Source organism: Tympanuchus pallidicinctus, unplaced genomic scaffold (genome assembly GCF_026119805.1).
Source record: "Tympanuchus pallidicinctus isolate F22 unplaced genomic scaffold, pur_lepc_1.0 scaffold22, whole genome shotgun sequence".
NCBI classification, from domain to species: Eukaryota; Metazoa; Chordata; class Aves; order Galliformes; family Phasianidae; genus Tympanuchus; species Tympanuchus pallidicinctus.
The window spans coordinates 26,348,183-26,368,070 of record NW_026294739.1 but is presented as its reverse complement, the minus strand read 5'-3'; the positions used below and the strand labels follow the sequence as shown (position 1 = coordinate 26,368,070).

General features: G+C 47.2%; 1 protein-coding gene and 1 long non-coding RNA gene across 2 annotated transcripts in view; one reads left to right on the top strand and one right to left on the bottom strand.

The window, feature by feature from the left end:
• Window positions 1-17,752, top strand: part of LOC128082566 (uncharacterized) — a 58,711-nt gene extending 40,959 nt beyond the window's left edge. Inside the window, exons 3-4 of the long non-coding RNA XR_008207723.1 lie at window positions 4,773-4,862; window positions 17,171-17,752. This is a non-coding gene — a long non-coding RNA (uncharacterized LOC128082566). The remainder of the gene's footprint in view (window positions 1-4,772; window positions 4,863-17,170) is intronic.
• On the bottom strand, window positions 1,673-19,856 carry COTL1 (coactosin like F-actin binding protein 1). Its single transcript, XM_052686786.1, has 4 exons — window positions 19,701-19,856; window positions 19,439-19,521; window positions 10,585-10,742; window positions 1,673-3,032 (listed from the first exon to the last, which is right to left on the bottom strand). The coding sequence occupies exons 1-4, from the start codon at window positions 19,775-19,777 to the stop codon at window positions 2,922-2,924; spliced, it is 429 nt and encodes a 142-aa protein (XP_052542746.1). The 5' UTR covers window positions 19,778-19,856; the 3' UTR covers window positions 1,673-2,921.
• Between the last annotated feature and the right edge of the window lie 32 nt (window positions 19,857-19,888).

The following is a 19,888-nucleotide window of genomic DNA, read 5'->3' as shown; positions in this document are numbered from 1 at the left end:
TCCAGGATGCAGTGTTATCAGCACAGTTCTGATAAGGGCTGTGAATTCTTTCTTGCATTCTTAATTATTAACAGGGAAGGATGATGCGTACAGGCACTGTGGGGAAGGTGCTTTTGTAGCCAAGAAGAGCAGAGCCCAGAGGTAGATTTCAGCCTGCAGAGGAGGCTGTGAGTTCCCCAGGCCCATCACCCTGTGCTCGCTGAGCTGCTCCCATTGCAGGCTTGGGAAGGGTTTGACTTCCTACCAATAATCACTCTCTTGAGGAAAGTAAAAATTTTTTTAGTATTGGCAAAGTATCAGCAGCATTTTATAAGCAAAGCCATTTAATTTCTGTAGTTTAGATTGCTCTTAGAGAAATCACTCACACAGACGGAGGGGAATAGCAGATTCTTGAATGAGATTTTGTCCCAGGTACTGCAAAGCAGCCACCTGGGGGGCATGCTCACGTGCTCTGAGCAGAGCTGGGGCTGGGCATGCGCCCACAGCATTCTTAGTGACACAGCTAATGTTGCACTTGACTGCAGGTTCCACAAGTGTGACCGTGATTCTCTTGGCTGCCACTGTGCTGCTGTTCTTCAGAGCATTTGCAGGATGGTGTGGTTGGGGACCCACCCGAGAAGATGAAATTGAGGCTGAAAACAACAGTAAAATGACTAGTTGTTTGTTATCAGTGTCACTCACTGGGCTTGTTTTTTCCATAAGGATTTGTCCTGGTGTCCTACCACAGATGAGTAGCTCCTTGTCTTCCTCATTTTTCTCTGAAGTATCCTATATTCCTTATGCAATTGCTGAGCTCACAGTGTGATCCCCATCTTCCTGTGGTCACAATGTGACCATGTGCATGAGAACACCCCAGGGACAATCCAGAGAGCAATGTGGGATTTGTGAGCTTGAATGACTGAGGTAAATGGGATGGTTATCATGCAGGAATGCTCTGAACACCCACTGCAAAGTGAGGAGAAAACCCAAGGCAAGGGCAACTGGAGTGCCTCCCCTCCCAGCTCTATCAGCATTGGGCTGTCAGCCCTGGGCAAGAATGGCCCCAACAGAGAAAACAAATCTTTGATAATCTGTAGAAATTCTCAGTTGTACCCCACAATCTGTCACGTAAAAGTTTATTGTGGCCACTGAAGCAGTGAGGCAAAGCCCCAGAGTGTCTCAGGCTCTCTGCAAAGCTCTTTCCCTTTCGTTATGCTTCTCTTTGCTGTCAGCCCTGTTAAAATAACCATTATTTCCCTCCTTTCAGTGCAAAGCTCAGTAAGGTTGGTCCCAGAATGGTAATGCCCCATGGAAGTCTGTGCAGGAAACTTCCCAGCTTCACTCCAAGTGTCATTCTTACTCCCAGATCTGCTCCCAAGCTCTCTATGGTTATTTTACATGGGTGTGAAATTCTCTTTGACCTAATTACAATTTCCACTTGGCATTTTGGTGCTGGAAATGTAGGCACAGAGCTGCTGAACAGAAGTGTGTCAGATGTGCCATGGTCACCTCTTTGCTTTCAGAGCAGGCAAGGGCTGTAGGCACCAGAATTATTTTACATTTAAGCCAATGTTTAATTCTCCCAATAGCACTGAGGTTGCAAGAGCTCAGAGCCTTACACCGAGGATTAAGAGAGCTCCTAAATACAGGGTTGTTGTTGCAGGGAAGACAGAATAACGACAGAGCCTCTGAGAACTGTTCTTGAAAAACATTTATTTCCATAATGGGTTTATAGCGCTGACTTCCAAGCCTCAGTACAACAGTTTTCCCCTACACATGATTCTGGGGACCATTACCTTTGATGGAATAAAAGAAAGAAAGCCATACAGAGAAGCCCCCAAACTGACAGTTTGGTACCAAACAAACTGCGCCCAGGTCATCTCTGAGCCCGAGCTGTTGGGTGTCTCAGCCTGGCTGGGACGGAGCTCCATGCTGCATCCCTCGGTCACAGTGCAGGAGGCACTGCCTGCGGCCCCGCATCGCTCAGGCTGTTGGGTTGAGCTGCAAAGATGGGCTCACGGGCAGAGGAGGCTGCGAGGATTCAGCGGCTGCCATTTATGCAGATGTTCAAAAGGAAATCGACGCGTTTCGGCTTCACCTCCTGAGCCCCAGCGTTTGGAAAGTCAAATACAAACCCAGAGACCAAAGTACACAAAATAGTGAACAAATGTTCAGACATTTCTAAGCCCCCCCGGTTTACTGTGCCATGATACCTTCAGAAAAGAACAAAACCCCCACATTCGGATCGCGTTGGATCTTATTTTTAAGAGGGAGGGGTAGAGATGTAGCACGTAGCATAGCAACTGTCAAGCAGTGTTTAAGGCAAATTTATTCCCATTTATTAAGAGATGAAGGTTTGCTGTTTGTTCACTTTGTTCTTTAAGCTGCTAGATCAGTTCTGAGCTGGATGCTGAAGCTTAGACAGTTTAATCAAAGTTGGAGTGCACTCAACTCGTGTTGACCTGAGCCTAGATCAGACAAAAATATCATTCCCAAAAGTATCAGTGAGAACCAATTAGAAAAAAAAAACAAAGAAAAGAATCCATGATCACAACTCCCCCAAAACTTTCTCCCTTCAGAGGTTGAGCCCAACTAAATAATACATACACACATGCATGCAGACAAAGAAAGACAGGATGGCAAGCTGCTACAAACACAGTGCTGAATATGGACCAAAGCAGAGCAAAACTTAAATTCCACAGATGCGAGAACATGGAAAGAGTTATGAGTTAAAAAAAAAGGGGGGGGGGGGAACAGAACCCCAAAGAGGAATGTTTGATGAGATGGAATGGAGAATAGAAGTCCGCTGTTCAAAGAAAGGGAGTTCTGAGGAGTGCACACAGAAAGCTGGGGGCTCAGCTGCCTCATCTCTCAGCTGTGTTAGTTTGCTGTGCTTCCCCTCCCTTGGAGATCCGGGTGTTGGTGCCAGGAGGTTCCTGTGGTTACTCAGTCTGTGCATCATAATTAGCCCCCCCGGCCTTCTTCAGCTCGTTCTTGATGTAGTCCTCATCCAGCTCTTTGTGGTCGCTGATCACAAATTCTTTGGCAAAGTTCTGCAAGAGGTAAAGAAAAAGCCTGTTAAATAGAGGATGCTTGTCCAGTCTTGTGTAAAGATGCCCCATGCCTGGAGGTGCTGGAGGAGACGGGCTGCATGGGGCCTGGGCAGCCAGCCCACAGCAGGGGCTTGGAGCTCAACGATCTGTAAGGTCCCTTCCAACCTAAGCCATTCTACAACTCTGTGACTCAACACTGAGCAATTTTATGGGTCTGCTTCTACAGGCACCAGCTGCAAGAGCTAATCCTGCCCTGTGCAGTAGCTTGTCCTAGCAAGAAGTGCACAGCAAGGTTAGGTCAAGTTCCCTAAGTAGTGTGGAAACTAACGAGCTGACAGCTGCCACAAACCTTCAGCATGGCCTTGGCCATGTCACCATTCCTGTTGGTGTCCCAGTGCTTTTTGGGAGCCCTTCTCCTAAAAAGAAAGCCATACCCCCGGATGGATGAAGGACGCTTTGATAAAGGCAGAGCAGCATGCAGATGCTACCAAGAGCATATAAGTCTACTTTGGTAGATTTACTGACCTCTCCTTTGAACTATCTAATTCACATCATGTCCACAACCAAGATATTGTCCTAGAAAGGCTTTGTTAATAAGCTCCAGAGTGCTCTGTGGTCTAATGATCCCAGGTGACCTTTAAGGACACGCTCTGTTAATGCACTGTGTACTGCAGGGCAGCTCGCTGGCTGCTCGAAGGCTCTTTGTAGCAGTGTGAGCCAGGCAAGCCCTAGGCAGCATGCTGCTACGTGAGGCTGGGAACAGAGAAAACCTTTCTCAGGATGGATCTCTGAGACCAGGACTGCACAGTGCCTATAGCAGAGAGAGTTTCTAATTGGTTTCAGGCTCTCAGCCATGAGAGAGCTCTTTATTTGGTATCGTCTCGAGGGTCTCTGTTTGGGATTGCAGTTGGGTAAAGGAGGGGGTGGAGAAGGATGCAGCTTGAAAGAGCCCCAGCACTTCTTTCATGCGGTGGAAGAATGGAAGGGAGAGCAGAGCAGCTCCCTCCCCATTAGACCCCATGCTGCACTGATCCTGTTTCACACTGTAGGAAATCCTCACTGCTGAAGGGTTGATTAGGGAAAAAAAAAAGGCTTATAGTAGCTAGGAGGAGCCTTGTCTGCTCTGCTTCAACCTATGTTCAGCTTTTCTGGTGTGAGGACGGACAGATGCTACAGGCACTCATCCATGTCTTAGCAGAGTTCAGGGGAAATGGGAAATAAAGTGTTTATTTAGGAAAAAAAATCATGTATGCGATTACATGGCTTCAGTGCTAGCTTGACTTCAGTGACAACTGAGTCAGGCCCATAACCTTGCTGAGAAAGGTTCCATGAAAAACATATTTTATAAAGCAGGGAGGCTTTCCTTTAATGCCTGGTCTGCAGAATTAAGCTGTATCTGAAATTAGGCTGCAAGTCCACTCATGTATGGCCAGAGGGAAGCTATGTTCCAGGCACCAGCAATTATAATTACTCAAACACTGGACACTTCTCAAGTGGACACTTACCAGACGATTCCTGGGTGATGCCCCATGGGGGTCAGTCACTATTTCATGTCAGAGCCACCGGGACACCAGATTGGAATAGTTTCCCCCCAGCAGTTGGCCAGATGGGTTATGTTCCCAGCCACTCTTCAATATCCTCTTAGCTGACGGGGCCACCTCTTGTGCCAGATTTGTGCCCTCACAGAGCAATCTGGGTCACTGCTATAAATAACAGAAGTTTATTCCTTTCTCTTTGCAGGTGCTGTAGGGACTCCTTTGGTTCTTCACAATGGCTCTCCCCCACCACGGCGTCCTATCAAGCCTGGCCCCAAGGGAGAAGGTGCTTGTGGTGAGTTTACTGCCTAGCATTCCTGATTCTGGGATCGTGCTTGGCCTTTCTCCAGCCACTCATTGCTCTGAACTGTCTGAACTGTCTGAGTTCTCTGGGGCTGAGCTTTGTGAAGATTTGTGCGGGGCACAAATCATAAGATGAAGGGAAGCACGGAAGCGTTCTAAGATTGTTAAAAGCATCTGATGACTCCTGTACCATCAGGGCAAGAAGGCTGTGGCTTCAGATTGGAGACCAACACTTAGGGTCAACAGCAGCACTTTTCAGCCAAGGGCCATGTTACCAGAGTTCACTCTTTTTTTTTTTGATCCTGCTGAAAATGCCAGAAAAAAAAACAACTCCCAGCTGATTTAATCAGGTCTGATGTTAGCTGAACCAAGCAATGGTCCCTATTTGTTGTGACTGTCATCTGCAGTTATTTATAACTGATCACAGCAGACTGGCTCAGACAAAGCTCAAGAAAAGATTGGAGCTTTGAGTAGCTAGCAGCAATGCCAGCATTGATTCAGTCAGCTTTCTGCTCTGCCACAAGATTTTCCTTAAGAGCTTCTTTCTCTTAGGGGTGGGGAAAGTCCATGGTGTTTCTTCCCTCACAAAAGCCATTATCTAATGTCTCTCAAGTGAATTGCAGAATACTTGTAGCTGCCTAAGGCATGATGCATAACTCTGATGCTTGAGCCCTCGCTATGCTGACAAGCATCTTCATTTCACCCCCTCTACTTCCTTTTCTTCATCCCCTACCCCCAAGCTTTTTACAACCACAGCAAGCCCTGCAGAATCCCAGCCTTTGTGTTCACACCAGTCACCAGCAGCCTGCAGATAACTGAAACAATGACACCATTTATCACTCACACAACATGCCAGTAACCACAGTGCTATGCTTTGCCTCTTAAATCACTGAAGGCGACACAGAAAGTGCAATTTACACATGGCTCTTCAATATACCAACCTGGCACTTGCTTCCCTTTGTGCCTGAGTAGCCGAGGGTTACAGCTAAGCAATGCAGTCTGCTGTGACATGTGCCACTATGGAGAGAAGGGGCTCTGACCATGCAGGCCAGGTCACAAAAGCAGAGCCTGGGAGGTGTGAAATTTGTGCAGCAAGGTCGGTCCAGACTTTCTCTTCCAGACAACTTTAAGGAGGAAAACAAAAAGGTGGAGTAGATTTTCTGCCTAATCCAGGCTCTGAATGTTTAGCATCTGGGGTCATAAAATTTCCCTGAGCTGGCCAAGGGAAAATCTGCCTGGTGCAGATACTGTACCAAAAAGATCTGCGGAGGCCATTATAAATCCCAGCATGGGTAGGCCTGCAGCCAGGAGGAAAATCCTCGTATCGTCTATAGACACAGGGGTTCTTAGCAGTGAGTGATGGTGCCAGGTAGTCAAGCAGTTACCTGCTGTTTCTATTTACATTGGGCCTTGCTGTGGCCTCCACTGATGCTCAAAATCCTCAGATCCACCCTGCTTAATGTCACTGCTCCCATCCATTGGACATCTTGTTTTCCATGCATAAGGTACTGCTTCAGAGGAGCTGACAGAGTCCATAGTCCAAGTTTCTTTCCCAGCATAGTGTGAGTCCTAGACCTGAGGTTATGTAGGAAGATGAGAAATGTGCTATGGCTGCAGCAAAGGTATGTTCTAGCAGGGCTTCCCTCAGAGCAAGGAGAGCCACAAGGTTACACGCACTGCAATACAGCACCACTGCCCTCCACTCTGGCTGCACCCAACCTGGTGCTGCAATCAGATAAGGGAGTCCAAGCCATCAGCAAAACTCCTCTCTTCCATTTCATACCTTGCCAACTTTTACACACATCATTTCCAGCCACTGGGAGAAGCCAGCTCTAACCTCTGGCAAACACATCTCACAGCAGTGGAAACTGCATTTCAGCTGATCTGCAAATTCTTCCTACCCGTTCTGCATCCCACTGGGGAAGTCACAGGGCTGTGTTTCAGATGTGGGGTGATGGGAGGCTACTTAAAGAAGTTACTTCTGTTACTTATAAAGTCACCACCTTCTCTAAATCAGGAGTAGGAGTTCATGTACATCCATATCCACTTGGTATGGTCATCACAATAAACCAGAAGAGAACTGTCAAAAAGTGCAATTCTGTTTCCCTTCCCAGCAGTACCACATATGAATTTGATTTTCTGATTGTAAAAAACAGAAAACTATTAAATCATTTTCTGTTTAAGTTACCATACTCACATAAGAAACCCAGTGCACATACATGGATAGACCATTAGATACGGTCTATTTGCCCTTGGTGAAAGACAATAACCCTGTAAGTGGGTCCTTCATCATGACAGCAGCATCAGTGCAGTGAGGAGCCCAGGAGGAAAGAGAAACAGGCAAGGAAGATGAAGATCTGACCATGAGCTCCAGAGCAGGAATTTGGCAAACTTGTTGACATCACTAAAGTCGGGCGAATTCCTCACCAAAAATAATAATGAATCAAATGCCATGAATATTTGCTCACAGAAATGGAACTGTTTCACTTTGAATATGATTTATGCAAATAATAGAGCACATGATTTTGTGGGGGCAGGAGTGCTGGAGAAAACAGAGAGGAGTGAAAAGTTATGGAAGGCAAACTGACAAAGGTTGGTCAGTCCCTTGCTCAAACAGCTCTTCAGGGGAAGTCAGTCCCATTGGGAAAAAGAGCTCCACACTGCCTAATGAAGGGTTAAAATCACCTGGTAGGAAGTGCAGTCATGAAGGGAAACAAGTTTGTGGAGAGGAAGCAACGTTCAGAGAAACAAAGTCTTGATTTCAGTTCTCCAGCCTTTCCATCCCAACCCTTCCATGGCAGCACTGCCACTCCCAGCCCTGCAACCACAGGGTCTGAGCTTGTCCTTACTCAAAAGAAAGCATGTAATCTCATCCTTCTGCCTCTCCCCAGAGTGAATGAGGCCATTTACTGGGAGGCCTGACTCTCCTGTACTTAAACCCACCGTTGCCAGGTTGGACTTTGCAGAAATTTTTATGGCTGAATTGCACCTCATGCTAGCAGGCGTTGATAACCACACTGAGCAGCTCACAACAGCTTTGAATTCTGGGCTCAGGCCAGAATTCTGTGTCTCCTGAGCTTCTGGGATAAAGGAGGTTAGAAAACAGCTGGAGCAGAGGGAGTCTCCTGTGCTAATGCTGAGTGGGCCATGGCTTGTGCCATGCTGGGAAGAAGGGAAAGAAGGGAAAAGGCAGAGATGTCTTTGTTGCCAGGAACATAAAAGGTGAGTTTAAGACCAGTTTTGGATGGTCTCCTTTGTAGCCAAGCAGAAAATATTCCCGGAGTCCTTCTGCTTAGCTGGTATCTGCTGGCATCTGTATGCAGCCTTGGCATGACAGTTAGTGGCTCTGTGTACTCAAACAAACGAAGCCCTTTAGCTGGAGTCATCGTGGGATTACTGTTTTGTCAAATAAGTTCCTTAGCTGGACGTTTTGCTCCTGGTCCTGCCCTTACTTCTAACCTCCTTGCAGCTGAACTGCTTGGACCAAGTCACAGGCTGCATCTGAGAAAATAAACGGCCGTGAAAAGTGCTACTCAGTGTTCCTTAAATGAGAAATGCATTTTTTTCTGCAATTCAAAAGAAATGCACAGCCTTCTTTCCAACAACATCAAAGAGTCAATGAGGACATTTCCAAATAAGTAAGATCTGATTCTCAGCTAGTACTGTTCAGAGGAAATACAGTTATTTGTATCTGATGAGATCCATCCCTATAATTTTATAGCTGTAACAGCTAAAAATCAATTGTCCTTGCTTCCTGAGAGATCTCCTGGCAGCCTCCTCCACTGACCAGCAGCACCACTCCCCAGCCACCTCCCACAGCCTTCCCAGCACCTGCTCCCCCATCCAAGGGAGGAATACAAAAGCAAGGGCAAGAGCCCAGTTCCTCTCCTTGCTTTGTAGCATTGCATCCTTTTGCTCAGGAGCCCCTAATCTACTCTTCAACGGTTAATATCCCTCTGGTTTTCCTTATGGCAGGTGCTACTGGGAGACAGTTAATAATCACCATGTGTGAACTCTCCTCGTCCTACAGATGCAGCTCTGTGGGTTCTGCTTGCTGGGAGGTACTGAAGCTGACTCTCTCCCTTTGAGCCTCTTGGTGGAAGAACAATGTTTGCTGGCTTTCGTTCAGCTTTGAGCAGAGCTCAGCCGCAGCTCATCAGTGCATCTACAACATATCAGAGAGTATAAAGCAGGCTCCTCTCACAGTGGTGCTTTGGTCGTGGATAAAAAGCTCCAGTTAGCTTTTGCAGATATTACAAGATGGCAAACGCCCTTGAAGTTTCGCTTCTCAAACTGGAGATGTGTTGTTCTGTAAGCCCAGCCAGTCTCTCCCATAGATCACAGAACTGGAAGCTTTTATCTGCTGTACAAAGAAGTCTCCTCACGAGCAGCCAGGGATGGTTCATGTTGCACTGGATTCTTAACTCACACAAGTTACTAATCAAATGTGAAACAAGTGGAATTGCAAATCATCCATAGCAGACCTAAGGGACAGATCTTAGAACAGAATTTGGGAATGCTACTCAGCCCAACAGAAATAAATTGTCTAAACATCTTTTAAAAATCTTCGTCTTAGTGATTCTAATATGAATCATTCATTAGTTACTCTATGATTTCCTCCCCAGTTGCAATAACGCAGTTTCAGCTGCTTCACATAAGCAGAGATTTGCTGTCCTGTCTCACAGGTATCAGTATGGAAGTTTCTTTTCAAAAGGAGCCCCTCTGCATAGTTGTTTTTTCAGAAGATTTTGTTATATTGTTCATGCTCCCTATCTAAACATCCTCTGTTATCACACAAAATACCAATGAACTGAGGGGGCTTTGTTCTCATCCTCCATGTGGTCCTACTGGAAGATATCTTTACATCATCAAGAGCAAAATAATTAAGGGAAATTATTGCAATATTCAGCTTGTTCTCCTGGTGCAGCAAGAATGACCAGTTTATAAGGAATTGAGCAACTGGCCTTAGGTCTCATTGAAAGAGCTAATCTTATTTTAAATGCCTCTTCAGAATACATGTGCTGAACACGAGCGTCATCTCTGCCTTTCCAGCAGCAGCCTTCCACCCTTCACTTCTCTCTGGTAGGTGTTTGCTTTTCCTCACTTTGACAGAGCTTGGGCACATTGCTGGGGCATCCAATTCAAGCACAGTCCTTCCAAGGTGTGCACCAAGCACATTTCTCTTCTCTGATATGCCCACAGTCAAACAGAAGACTATTCAAACCTAGTTAGCTATTAAAAGCCGTCGGTTAATTGGTACTGCTAGGGACCTTAGACTCCATTTGATTGTGTCCATGAATTCACTGCACAGAGACAAAAGGCCTCAAAGGAAAAGTTTAAAAACAGACACAGATCTTTCTGTTTAGATTTATTTGCTTAACTTAATAATGCTTTGTTCTCTACCACTTGATAGTATGTCATTTTCTTATCAAGGAAAGAGATAAGAAACTTCTTAATGGCAACACAGGGGGAAGCGCGTGTTCTCTCCTCTGGTAATAATTAAGATGTGTTTAAGTTCAAAGGTGCTTCTTTATGCCTGAGTTCTCGAAGGGCAGATGTCAAGTCCTCTTAGTAAGAAGTCAGGCAATAAGAAACGGTCTTCTTTTTAAAGGATTAATCAATAAGATGAAGCATGACTCAATGCTTCCCCCTCTCTCACCTCCTGCTGATGCTGGCAGAGCTAAAAGCAATGAGAACTGGCTGAGAAGGGTTACCTGTACTACTTCTTTGACCAGAGTCTTGTCGGTGCCGGTTTTGGCTCTCTGCAGGCCACTGACATCCTCTCCAATCCAGGTGATGAGGGCAAACTTGACTCGCTTGCTCATGGCATCACCGGTGGTGAATCGGACAAAGCCAAACAATCGAACGTCATCTGGAGGGACAAAGCAACAGAAACAAGGTGATTAAAACCAGGAACATCCTCCCCTCACTGCTTTCTGCAGTAAGACCATTGCTCACAGATTAAAGACCAAAGAGCACTGATACTGCACTATGACAGCGTTGTGCTGGACTAACAGGGCAACACAGGAGCTCTGTTCACGTGTCCTTTGCTGGCAAAGCACGACTGGGAAGAATCTGGTTTTGCCCATGCTTCACTAGTGCACTGCTAATGAGTTTGGAAATGGCTAACACACAATCAACAGGCAGTCTGAGAGCACAGAGCTCAGCCTGGTTACACATTCAGCCCAGAGCTAACCCAAGTTACACATTCAGACTGATCATTCATCTCTAGGTCACTGCTCAAGAAGAGAAGAAAGTGATTTCCCAGCCTGTCTATTAGAGAATAGCCAGATCAAGATCGCCTTTTATAAAATACACCCAGAAACTGGCCACTGTGCAAATCTGATCCTTTTCCTGCTTTCCCTTCAGCAACATTTCTGGCTCACTTGGAGTGTGAGTTTGCAAGAAAAAGAGGAGGGTAGAAGTATCTAAAGCAAATCTGAAGCTGCTTCCCCAGATGTGCTTTTCTACTCTTTCCCAAGCCCTGTAGACAAAGGCCTTGGATTTAAAAAATGTTCAAATCTTTGCTTTCCATCCAGTTTCTGCCATATCAGACCAGATGAGAGTTATTTAGTTCTGCTCTATGTGTAAAAACCTTGAACACTCTTTGGAAGAGTTTGTACCTTCATTGCATAGCAGCTCGTCCACTGAGGCTGCTGGACTCCTGCATGATAACAGACACTTGATAAGCATGTGACACCATCCATCCTGTCCCAGCCTCAGTGGCACGCAGGATGCTGGAGCCTTACCCAGGACTGTGCAGAGAAGCAGAGCAGATGGACAGTTGTGCAATCGTGGAATATATCTAATCATAGCTACTGCATCTGTTACAGGGCGCTCAAGACCTTTTTAATGAAGGGAGATGACTCAAAATAGAAGAACAGACTTGCTGTTTGAGAAGAATCGTGTTCATTCTGGTTACGCTTGTTGTGACCAGTTCAATGTGCTTTGTAGGTACTTGCTGTCTCGACTGCTGCCAGGTGAGAACACGGACTCCAGGTGCAGTGACACGTGCCAAAATTCCATCCCTTAGGTCAGCACGCTCCAGGAAGGGTCACAAGAGCCCCGGCAGCTCCAGGGAATGGGGAAAAGGAGCTGGGAATTGCTCATCCCCAGAAAATATGCTGCTAGGAAAAAAAAAAAAGGGAATATTCTCTGAAAGATGACATCTCAGATTCTTAAACGCCGTGTTTTGCCAAAGTGTCAGTAAAGACAACTTCCATTTAATGAATGTCGTCAAGTTTTAAAGTCCAAAAGGAGCCAAACACCTGCGTTCTCCTGTTTTGTTCTCTCTGTTTTTTGCCACTGACAGAGGAGTACTGGGGAAAGCTGGAAAATGTATGTAGGGGTGTGTGAGCCTGCTGGAGCGTTTCAAACAAACTCTTCTGAAGATCTGAGATTTGAAATGAAGAAAAAGAGAGCTCTTACTCAGACGGATCTTCTGGCAGACCAGAAGAGCCAAGTGCACAGATAGAGCAGGCAAACAAAACTTCCCTCTCAGAAGCCCCATTACTGGGCAAGTGCACCAAACCTACGGTGAGACTCCTGCTCCTGACAGTAAATCCTCTTGCCAAGATTGATTAGAGCCATAAATGAACAGACAGCCAGGAAATACCCAAGGTGAAGAGAGACAGCAAATCCCCAAACGTTACTATTAACAGTTCTATGGAAAGAAGACTTTGCTTTCCCAGATCTGACAGGAAAGGAGGCCACGCTTTGCTAAGAATTGTACTGGGGTTCCTATGGGAACTCAGTGCTGGAAGGCACTTTAATGACACCAAGTCCTGTCCCCTACAGCTCTGTAACTGTGTCACAGCCCTTCTCGTGGATAATCACTTTCCATTCTGAGTGTGGAGGTTTTTGATCCCTGTTCTTCTACTAAAGGCTGTTACAGAGCCTGAAGCCTGCTTTGGAATCTACTCCTTTAAAATAAAGCTAATGCAAAAGTAGAATGAATGGGAACAATCCAAACTAGGGATCTGTCAGTATGAACCCAGGGATCGCTGGAAGCAGCAGGATTTGCTTCTCGATGGAGTTTCCCATCCTGTCTGAAAGCAGCTCGATCAGTGGCAGCACCCAGAGCCAAACCCAGCAGCTCCATGTGGGCTATCAGAACACCTGCACTGGGTGGCTGAACAACTACTTCATGGTGTTAGGTCCCAGTAAGTTTAATGAGCAACTGCAGGTTAAATGTGGGCTCTGAGTCACTGCCCTGCCTGAGGCAGGTTTCCAGTGTATTCAGTGCAGACTTCCAGTGCACCATGCTTTAACTTAGCGTGCCGGTCTGTGACTGCAGTGGCTGAGGAGCTCTTCAGCAGATGCAGGTGAAGCCAAGAGGGAAAGTGAATCAGAGCCCTTAGCAGTCAGCCTGTCTCCTTTCCCAACAGGACAACAGGACAGATGCGGGCTATCTTAGCACTGGCTCAGCCTGGTTATGTGACCCTCCTGATGAAAATCCCTGAGCAGAAGCAGTTGAGTTTCACGATGAGTCTGAAGCTTGTTCCGAGCGATAACGGGATCAAAGCAGGACTTCTTTTATGCTCCCAGATTTTTCTCTTTCACAGTTAATGGGCTCTGCCCTGCCAGATCACCTTGCTGCGCTGGGAGCCATCGGTGCCATCAGTGCTGGCTCTGCTCAGAACCTCAAGGCGTTAATAATTCTCCTTCCCACCCCATCCCCCCTCCTAAAAAAAAAAGGAATTTTGCTGGATGTGGAGGGAATCCAACAAATCACAGACAGAAGGTTTCCTCTGCAGGAGGAAATCCTGCCTAGCTCTACACAGCCACCTTCCTCATCGCTCAGCCACAAATTTCAGGGCATAGAGAAGCAATTAAAGGATATTATTAATAGTTCTGGGTGGAATGGAAATAGCAGCTTTATTGGAGAAGATCTCACAAGTTACACACAGCAGAAATTAACCTTAATTCCTACTGATATCACTATTCCCTTAAGTGCAGTTGCACGGCAAGGCAAGAGGGCTATACAAACAATTAGAAGTACAACAAATGCCTTAATGGACTTCAGTTATTGTTTCTCTCCAAGCCCCTTACGATGCAGGATTTCCCAGATACACTGATTAAACTGCCTTTGGCTGTAAACAAAGCTTGATGTGGAGCTGCAGAGATTTCCTTGATGGCATTCTCCTCTTTTTCATCCGCTCAAACCCTTTGTTTCAGCTCTACACAAAAATTCCCATTGGGTTAGAATGCACTGACTCATCAGTTAAAGCTATCAGCTGCAAGAAAGAAATCCACTCTCACATCACCATACAATCAAAGAAGGGCCTGGGTTGAAAAGGACCACAGTGACCACCTAGTTTCAACCCCCTGCTATGTGCAGGGTCACCAACCAGCAGACCACGCTGCCCAGAGCCACATCCAGCCTGGCCTTGAATGCCTCCTGTGGTGGCACTGAATGGCCACACTCCTGGCTTCACCTGCCTGCTCCATCAGGGTGACACAGCACGCAGCCCATGGGAAGAACTGCTTGTGTGTGCTCTCCCCACAGTGAGTTACTGGCAGTGCCCACAGGCTGTGCGAAGGACTTATTTCATTGGGTTTATGTGAGATCAGCCTGTCAGTTTTCCACCTCTCTGACCACCCTTTCAGCCTTGTGGCTGGAGGTGCAGACAGAACCCATCCCAACCTCTCAGCACACTGTTTTTGTCCCTGTACTGAAGCCTGTGCATCTCTGTTGCAATACTGCCTTGCACCACGCAAGCATGTTCATTAAGCCATCCAAGACAAATACATCAGGTTTGACTGCAGAACTACAGCTGGGGCACCAACCATGGCTGAGCAGGGCACCCAGACACACGTGCATAAAGAAGAAGCTCCTCCTGCTCCCTCTGCTGTGCAGCATCCTGGTAGATAAGCCACAGCTGCCCTGGGGACAATGCCAGCCCTTCTCTGCCCTGCTGCCATGTGGAGGCAGGATGCTGGCATTGGCTTGCACTAAGTTTGTCTCCTTCCCTGAAGGAAGGAAGGTGTGCATTAATTCGTCACCCCTTGTGCATTTTTACAGCTCTTAACTCCATCCTAAGGTGCCAATGCAATCTTGGTGATCTCTCTCTCAGATCTTAACTCCTAAATTTTATATACAGGCCAGTGTTTATAGGGCAACTGTCATAAGCCCACATTTGTACCAGAAGCAAGTCCCATTACTATTTTCTTCCTAATTCTCTGTGTCAACCAGGAACGATTTTATAGGGTATTTATTTCAGCCCAAAGATTTCCAGTTCTTCCTCGCACTGAATGCACAGTGTGTTTTTGGTCTGATCTTTTCAGACACATGAATAACGATCCCATTTCATGCTGTCATCGCAATTATTTATCTGCGCTGGGGCTTTCCAAAGAAAAGGCTCATTATTTCTTTTGTCAGAGATGCATTGAGAAACAAGTGCTCACATGTGGCACGGAGGAAACAGTCTTCCCATCTCTCTACTAAATGACAGGATGAAAAAAAAGACATTAAAATAAACTACAGACAGAGGCCATGCAATGCTCTGCTGCTCTGTGGTATGGGAAGTGAACCCAGCTGTCCGTGCAGCCAGGTATCACTGATGCACCCCAAAGTTGAAGCGGATGTTTCTGCCTGGTGGTTTACGTTGGTATCTCAGTTTTAAGTCATCCTGCTGTTCTCAGCAACAGCAACGCCAGCCCAGTGATGAAACTTAAGGAACAACAAAACCCAGAAGGCTTAACATCCTTCTGTACAATAACCTTCAACTCTTATCTGGTTTTCTGGCTTCCAGTTCACCAGCTCAGCGTTTTGCCTAAGTGAACTCATGTCCATGTACCACTGAACACCAAATGAAAGCTATGCCTGGACCCAAGCCATCTGCAAAGGGAAAAGCTGCAACTGTGAAGTCAAATGGATTGAAAGCCCTGAATTAAGTCCTTGTTTAGTGCCGAGGTAATCTGTGCTGCTAAACCCAACCAAAACAGCTCTCAGCCAGAAGACACAGGGGGTGTCTACACTGCGTTTAATGACCCTGACGCAATTAATGCCCTTAACTTATGGTCTCCAGACTCTCTGGGTCACCCAAAGGCCAGTGCAGTCACGTAGGCTGGTCATTACACAGGACTGCAGGAGGACGTGCCATCAGCAGCCACCTCTAATCTCCTAATAAGAACTTGACTGTGTCAGTGGTTTAAACCAGCCTGATGGCTTTCGTTCAGGAAAGGCTGGAGAGGTGTTCACACCTCTTGGGCTGCCTTTGGAGGACAGAGAAGACTAAAGCAGTGCCTACAGCCTCACAGCCCAAATGTCTCTGTCATCCTGTGGGCTCATACGGACCTTGCCAACAACAGCATGGCAGTGACTGATAGGCAAAGGTTCAAGGATGAGGCTGTGCATGCAGCACAGGTGTCACACTGGGATCTTCAACAGAAGAGGACTGAAAATGCTTCAAGTGTGAAAATACTTTAAGTACACAGTACTTTAAAGTTTTCTGCCAGTACAAAAAGCTTAGGAAGATACAGCCCCCACCCCAGGACATGTAGCACGGTTCCCATGTGCAACACATATCTGAGAGTAGAGGAAGAGCCCCGTGGCTGATCAACTCCATCTGCACCGCCTTCCTTGAGCAGCAAAACACGGGGCTCTGCAGGGCTGACTCCTAACGTGGTCATTTTCAGCTGCTGCTCTATTTAAAAGAAGCGATTTCAAGCAAATTCTTACTTTTTCCTTTGTCCTCAGCCTCTCTCACTCCCTGAGGAGGTTTACAGACTCAGTCATGGGCTGCGTGAAAAGAAGAGTGAGCAGAAGCACTGCTACCAACAAACCCTTCCGGCACCTCCCAGGTTCTGCCAGCACACAAGGCAGACTTCCACCATGGACAGACGTCCTCCAAACCGGTGCAAAAGGCCACCCTGGTCTCAGTGCCACATGAATTAGCGCTCCTGGTGACATTTTGCACGCTGAGCGTTTCCAGCTCACGCTCTCACCTTCAACCACCAAATTATGCTCAGCTTCTACCCAAGGCAGCTGCAGCACTTTGTGGCTTTGGGGGCAGTGTTCTTCACAAAACAGGAATTTGAAACAAGGAAGGAAGTTCATTCTAATGTCAGGGTTTTTTTAATCCTTTCATCATGTTTTCTGAAGCTGTTTGCATCAGTGGCAGCTCCTCTCTCCTCCAGCAAAACATAGAAGGAGCTGAGGTAGCACATGCAGCAATAGGAGGGAATCATATCTAGCAGCTCTTCCCAGCCCTTCCTACTCTTTCTTAGTGACTTTGTTCCAGTAAAAGTATTCCAACCAGCTCTTCTTCATAGTAATATTTGGCACCTTTCTTCCAGATGAGAAGGAAATGACAACTGCCCATGAGCCCTGTTCTCAATCCAGTGGTCCAGACAAAGGGAGGCTGCACAGATGGAGGCACCAAAACCTGGTCTCACCCTCTGCAAGCGCTGCACTTGACTTGTGAGTGGAGGAAGATCCTTTTGGGTGCTCAGCCAGGAGCCTGGGACCTGAGCCTGCCTGCTTCTCCTGGCCTGCAGCGATTGTGCTCCAGAGAAGGTTGGGGAATAACCAATAACCCCTGGCCCCTCATCTGCCAAGCAACAGCTCTGCATGAGAAAAGAGCGAAAGGAAGGGAACCCAGCTGCTGCAAGGGCTGAGCTGCACATCAAAGTCTAAAGGGCCACCTCAACCCCACTGGTGCCTTTCACTCAGCTCTTCCCATTACCATGCTTATGCCTAAAACGTGTGCAAATTCCTTTTTGTAAAAACACTCCAGCAGTGGGGCCAGCTTGCCACTTTGCTGATATAAAAAATCAAAGTTTCCGTAAACTCTGTCTATTTTAATACCTTGTTTTTTAAAGGTTTGTCACATGCAAGCAATGGCAAGAAAACAAAACTGGCCATGTTCCAAAGTGTAATGCATTCCTCCATTAGTTGTTCTTCACATCCAACCCAGCCCGGCCAGCGACTGCTCCCTGCCAAAGCCCCTCCTCCTGCTTATCCACTTGATGTAAAGTATTCCCATGCTATGGCAGAGACAATGAGAATCATTCCTATAGAGGGTACCAGTCCAGACAAAACATCAAAAGTCAGTCCAGGCAAAATAAAGATATGAGCTCCTGAAAAATGAGGGGAAATAAATGGGGAAGGTCCCTCTGCAAGCCTCAGATGTCCAGGGACTTGGAGACACTCGGTTATCTCAGCCACAGGAGGAGACATAGAACACAGCACTGATGCTGGTGCTGTTGACCTTCCAGGAAAACAATGCTGAGATAACATTGGGCTGAACTTCAGAAGCACTGAGCCCTGGGTCCCCCCGCATGCTGGCTGCTCTTTTTTATCCTAATATTGCACATGAAGAGCTAGGTGGGAAGGAGTTTTTGCCACATACGTCATCAGCTCTTCTGACATCATCTAAAGGATTTGAGAATCTTCCCTGCAGAGCTCCCAAGAACAGCTGGAATTGAGTAGCTGTAATAATCCTGGTGAGAACCCGCTGCAAACGTCAGAGCAGAGCATTCTGAACCCTTCTGATCACCAACTGCAATGCAAAGGCTACAACATATTTTCTCCTTTGATATTTTTTAACTGACCAAACCCTGCCCACATTTAAGTCACTGGAAATCCTTCTCTCTGACCCAGTGAATGCAGCCAAGCCCCGGGGCAGGGAAGACCCATGGAATAGGCAGTGGCATTTCTATGGGCGTGGGGCTTTGCCTTCAGTGCCACAGGCACACCTGGAGGAGGGAGAGATTGTTCAGCACCCAACTCCTCTGCAGTACAAATATAACATAAAAACACAGACCTTACACTTGCTCTATAACTAGAGGAGGGAGGAAGCTTTGCCGGCAGCAGAGCAGCATTATCTACAGTTCATTACAAATGCTTCATACCAGTGTTGTTAAACAGCAGCCACGCCGGGGGAGAAGCTGTCCCACATCCCCCAGAAGTTATTTGGAGCAAAGTCAAAGCTTTGTAAAAGGCATCGAAAGTTGCGATCAGGTGAAGTTAAATATCTCTCTGTTTATCTTTGGCTTTCCCTGGGTTTTGTTGATAATCCACATCCGACAGTGGAACGATCAGCTGCCACGTCTCAACCCGGAGCCCCACGGGTGGGTCGTGCTGTGCCACAGCCGCCTGTTCCCAGCGCATTGTTTGGGGCAGAACCGCAGCTCAGATTTCACCTTCTGAAAAAATCTGAGCAAGCCTTCTACACGAGGTTACATTAGCACCATTTATTGCAAAACAAGCTGTCTGAGTTCATTTTTAGGCACCAAAACGGAACGCTTCTTTGCTCGTCGGCAAGAGGTCACTCTTTGAAAGCGCGGCGCCGAACAATGGGACTCCTGCTAATCGAACCTTTTGTCTTGGTGATGGTGGAGAAGCAATGAGAAATTGTGCAAAAGGGTGGAAAAAGCCCCAAGGATCTTAAGTCCGGGGGTGAAACAAAGGAATGGTTGAACTATGGACTGCAGGGAGTTGTGCTTCATGGCAGCAGGAAACCCAACCGTGCAGGACAGGGGAAGCAGCACCAATTGCAATTCCCGCAAGTTTTCTCCCATCTCTCCCCCTGTATGTGCCAAAGGCATCGGGAAGGAGCTTACCTGTGCACTTCCTCTTAAAGGTTTCATAGTCTACCCCTTGGTCTCCGGGGACGATCGTAGAGCCGTTGTATTTAAACGTCACCCTTTGGGAAGGGGAAAAGAGAAGGGAGACGGGATTTAAAAGTCAGCCTTATGGAAGGCAAAGGAGGAGAAGGGGAGGAACGCATTCCAAAAAACATCCCGGGGAAAGGGGGAAGAGGAGCCGGGGAACAGAGGAGCATCGGTGCCCGTCCAGGAGATGCCGGCACCACGGTGCACCTACCAGTTCACCTCGGTGGCATCGTCCCTGACGAGGTTGTACGCCTCCCTGCACGCCTCCTTGTCGATTTTGGTGGCCATGGGGACGTTCGGGGGAGCGGGCCGGCGGCCGCGGAGCGGCGCGGAGATGAGGACCTCCGCCGCTGCTGCAGCCGCACCGCACCGCGCAGCGCCGAGCCGAGCCGAGCCGAG

Excerpts from the sequence above, each read along its gene's own strand:
- COTL1 (XM_052686786.1), bottom strand. The coding sequence starts at position 19,777 with ATGGCCACCAAAATCGACAAGGAGGCGTGCAGGGAGGCGTACAACCTC. Across the intron at positions 19,522-19,700 it reads GATGCCACCGAGGTGAACTG|GGTGACGTTTAAATACAACG; the intron begins GTAGGTGCACCG and ends CCCTTCCCAAAG. Across the intron at positions 10,743-19,438 it reads CTTTAAGAGGAAGTGCACAG|ATGACGTTCGATTGTTTGGC; the intron begins GTAAGCTCCTTC and ends TTGTCCCTCCAG.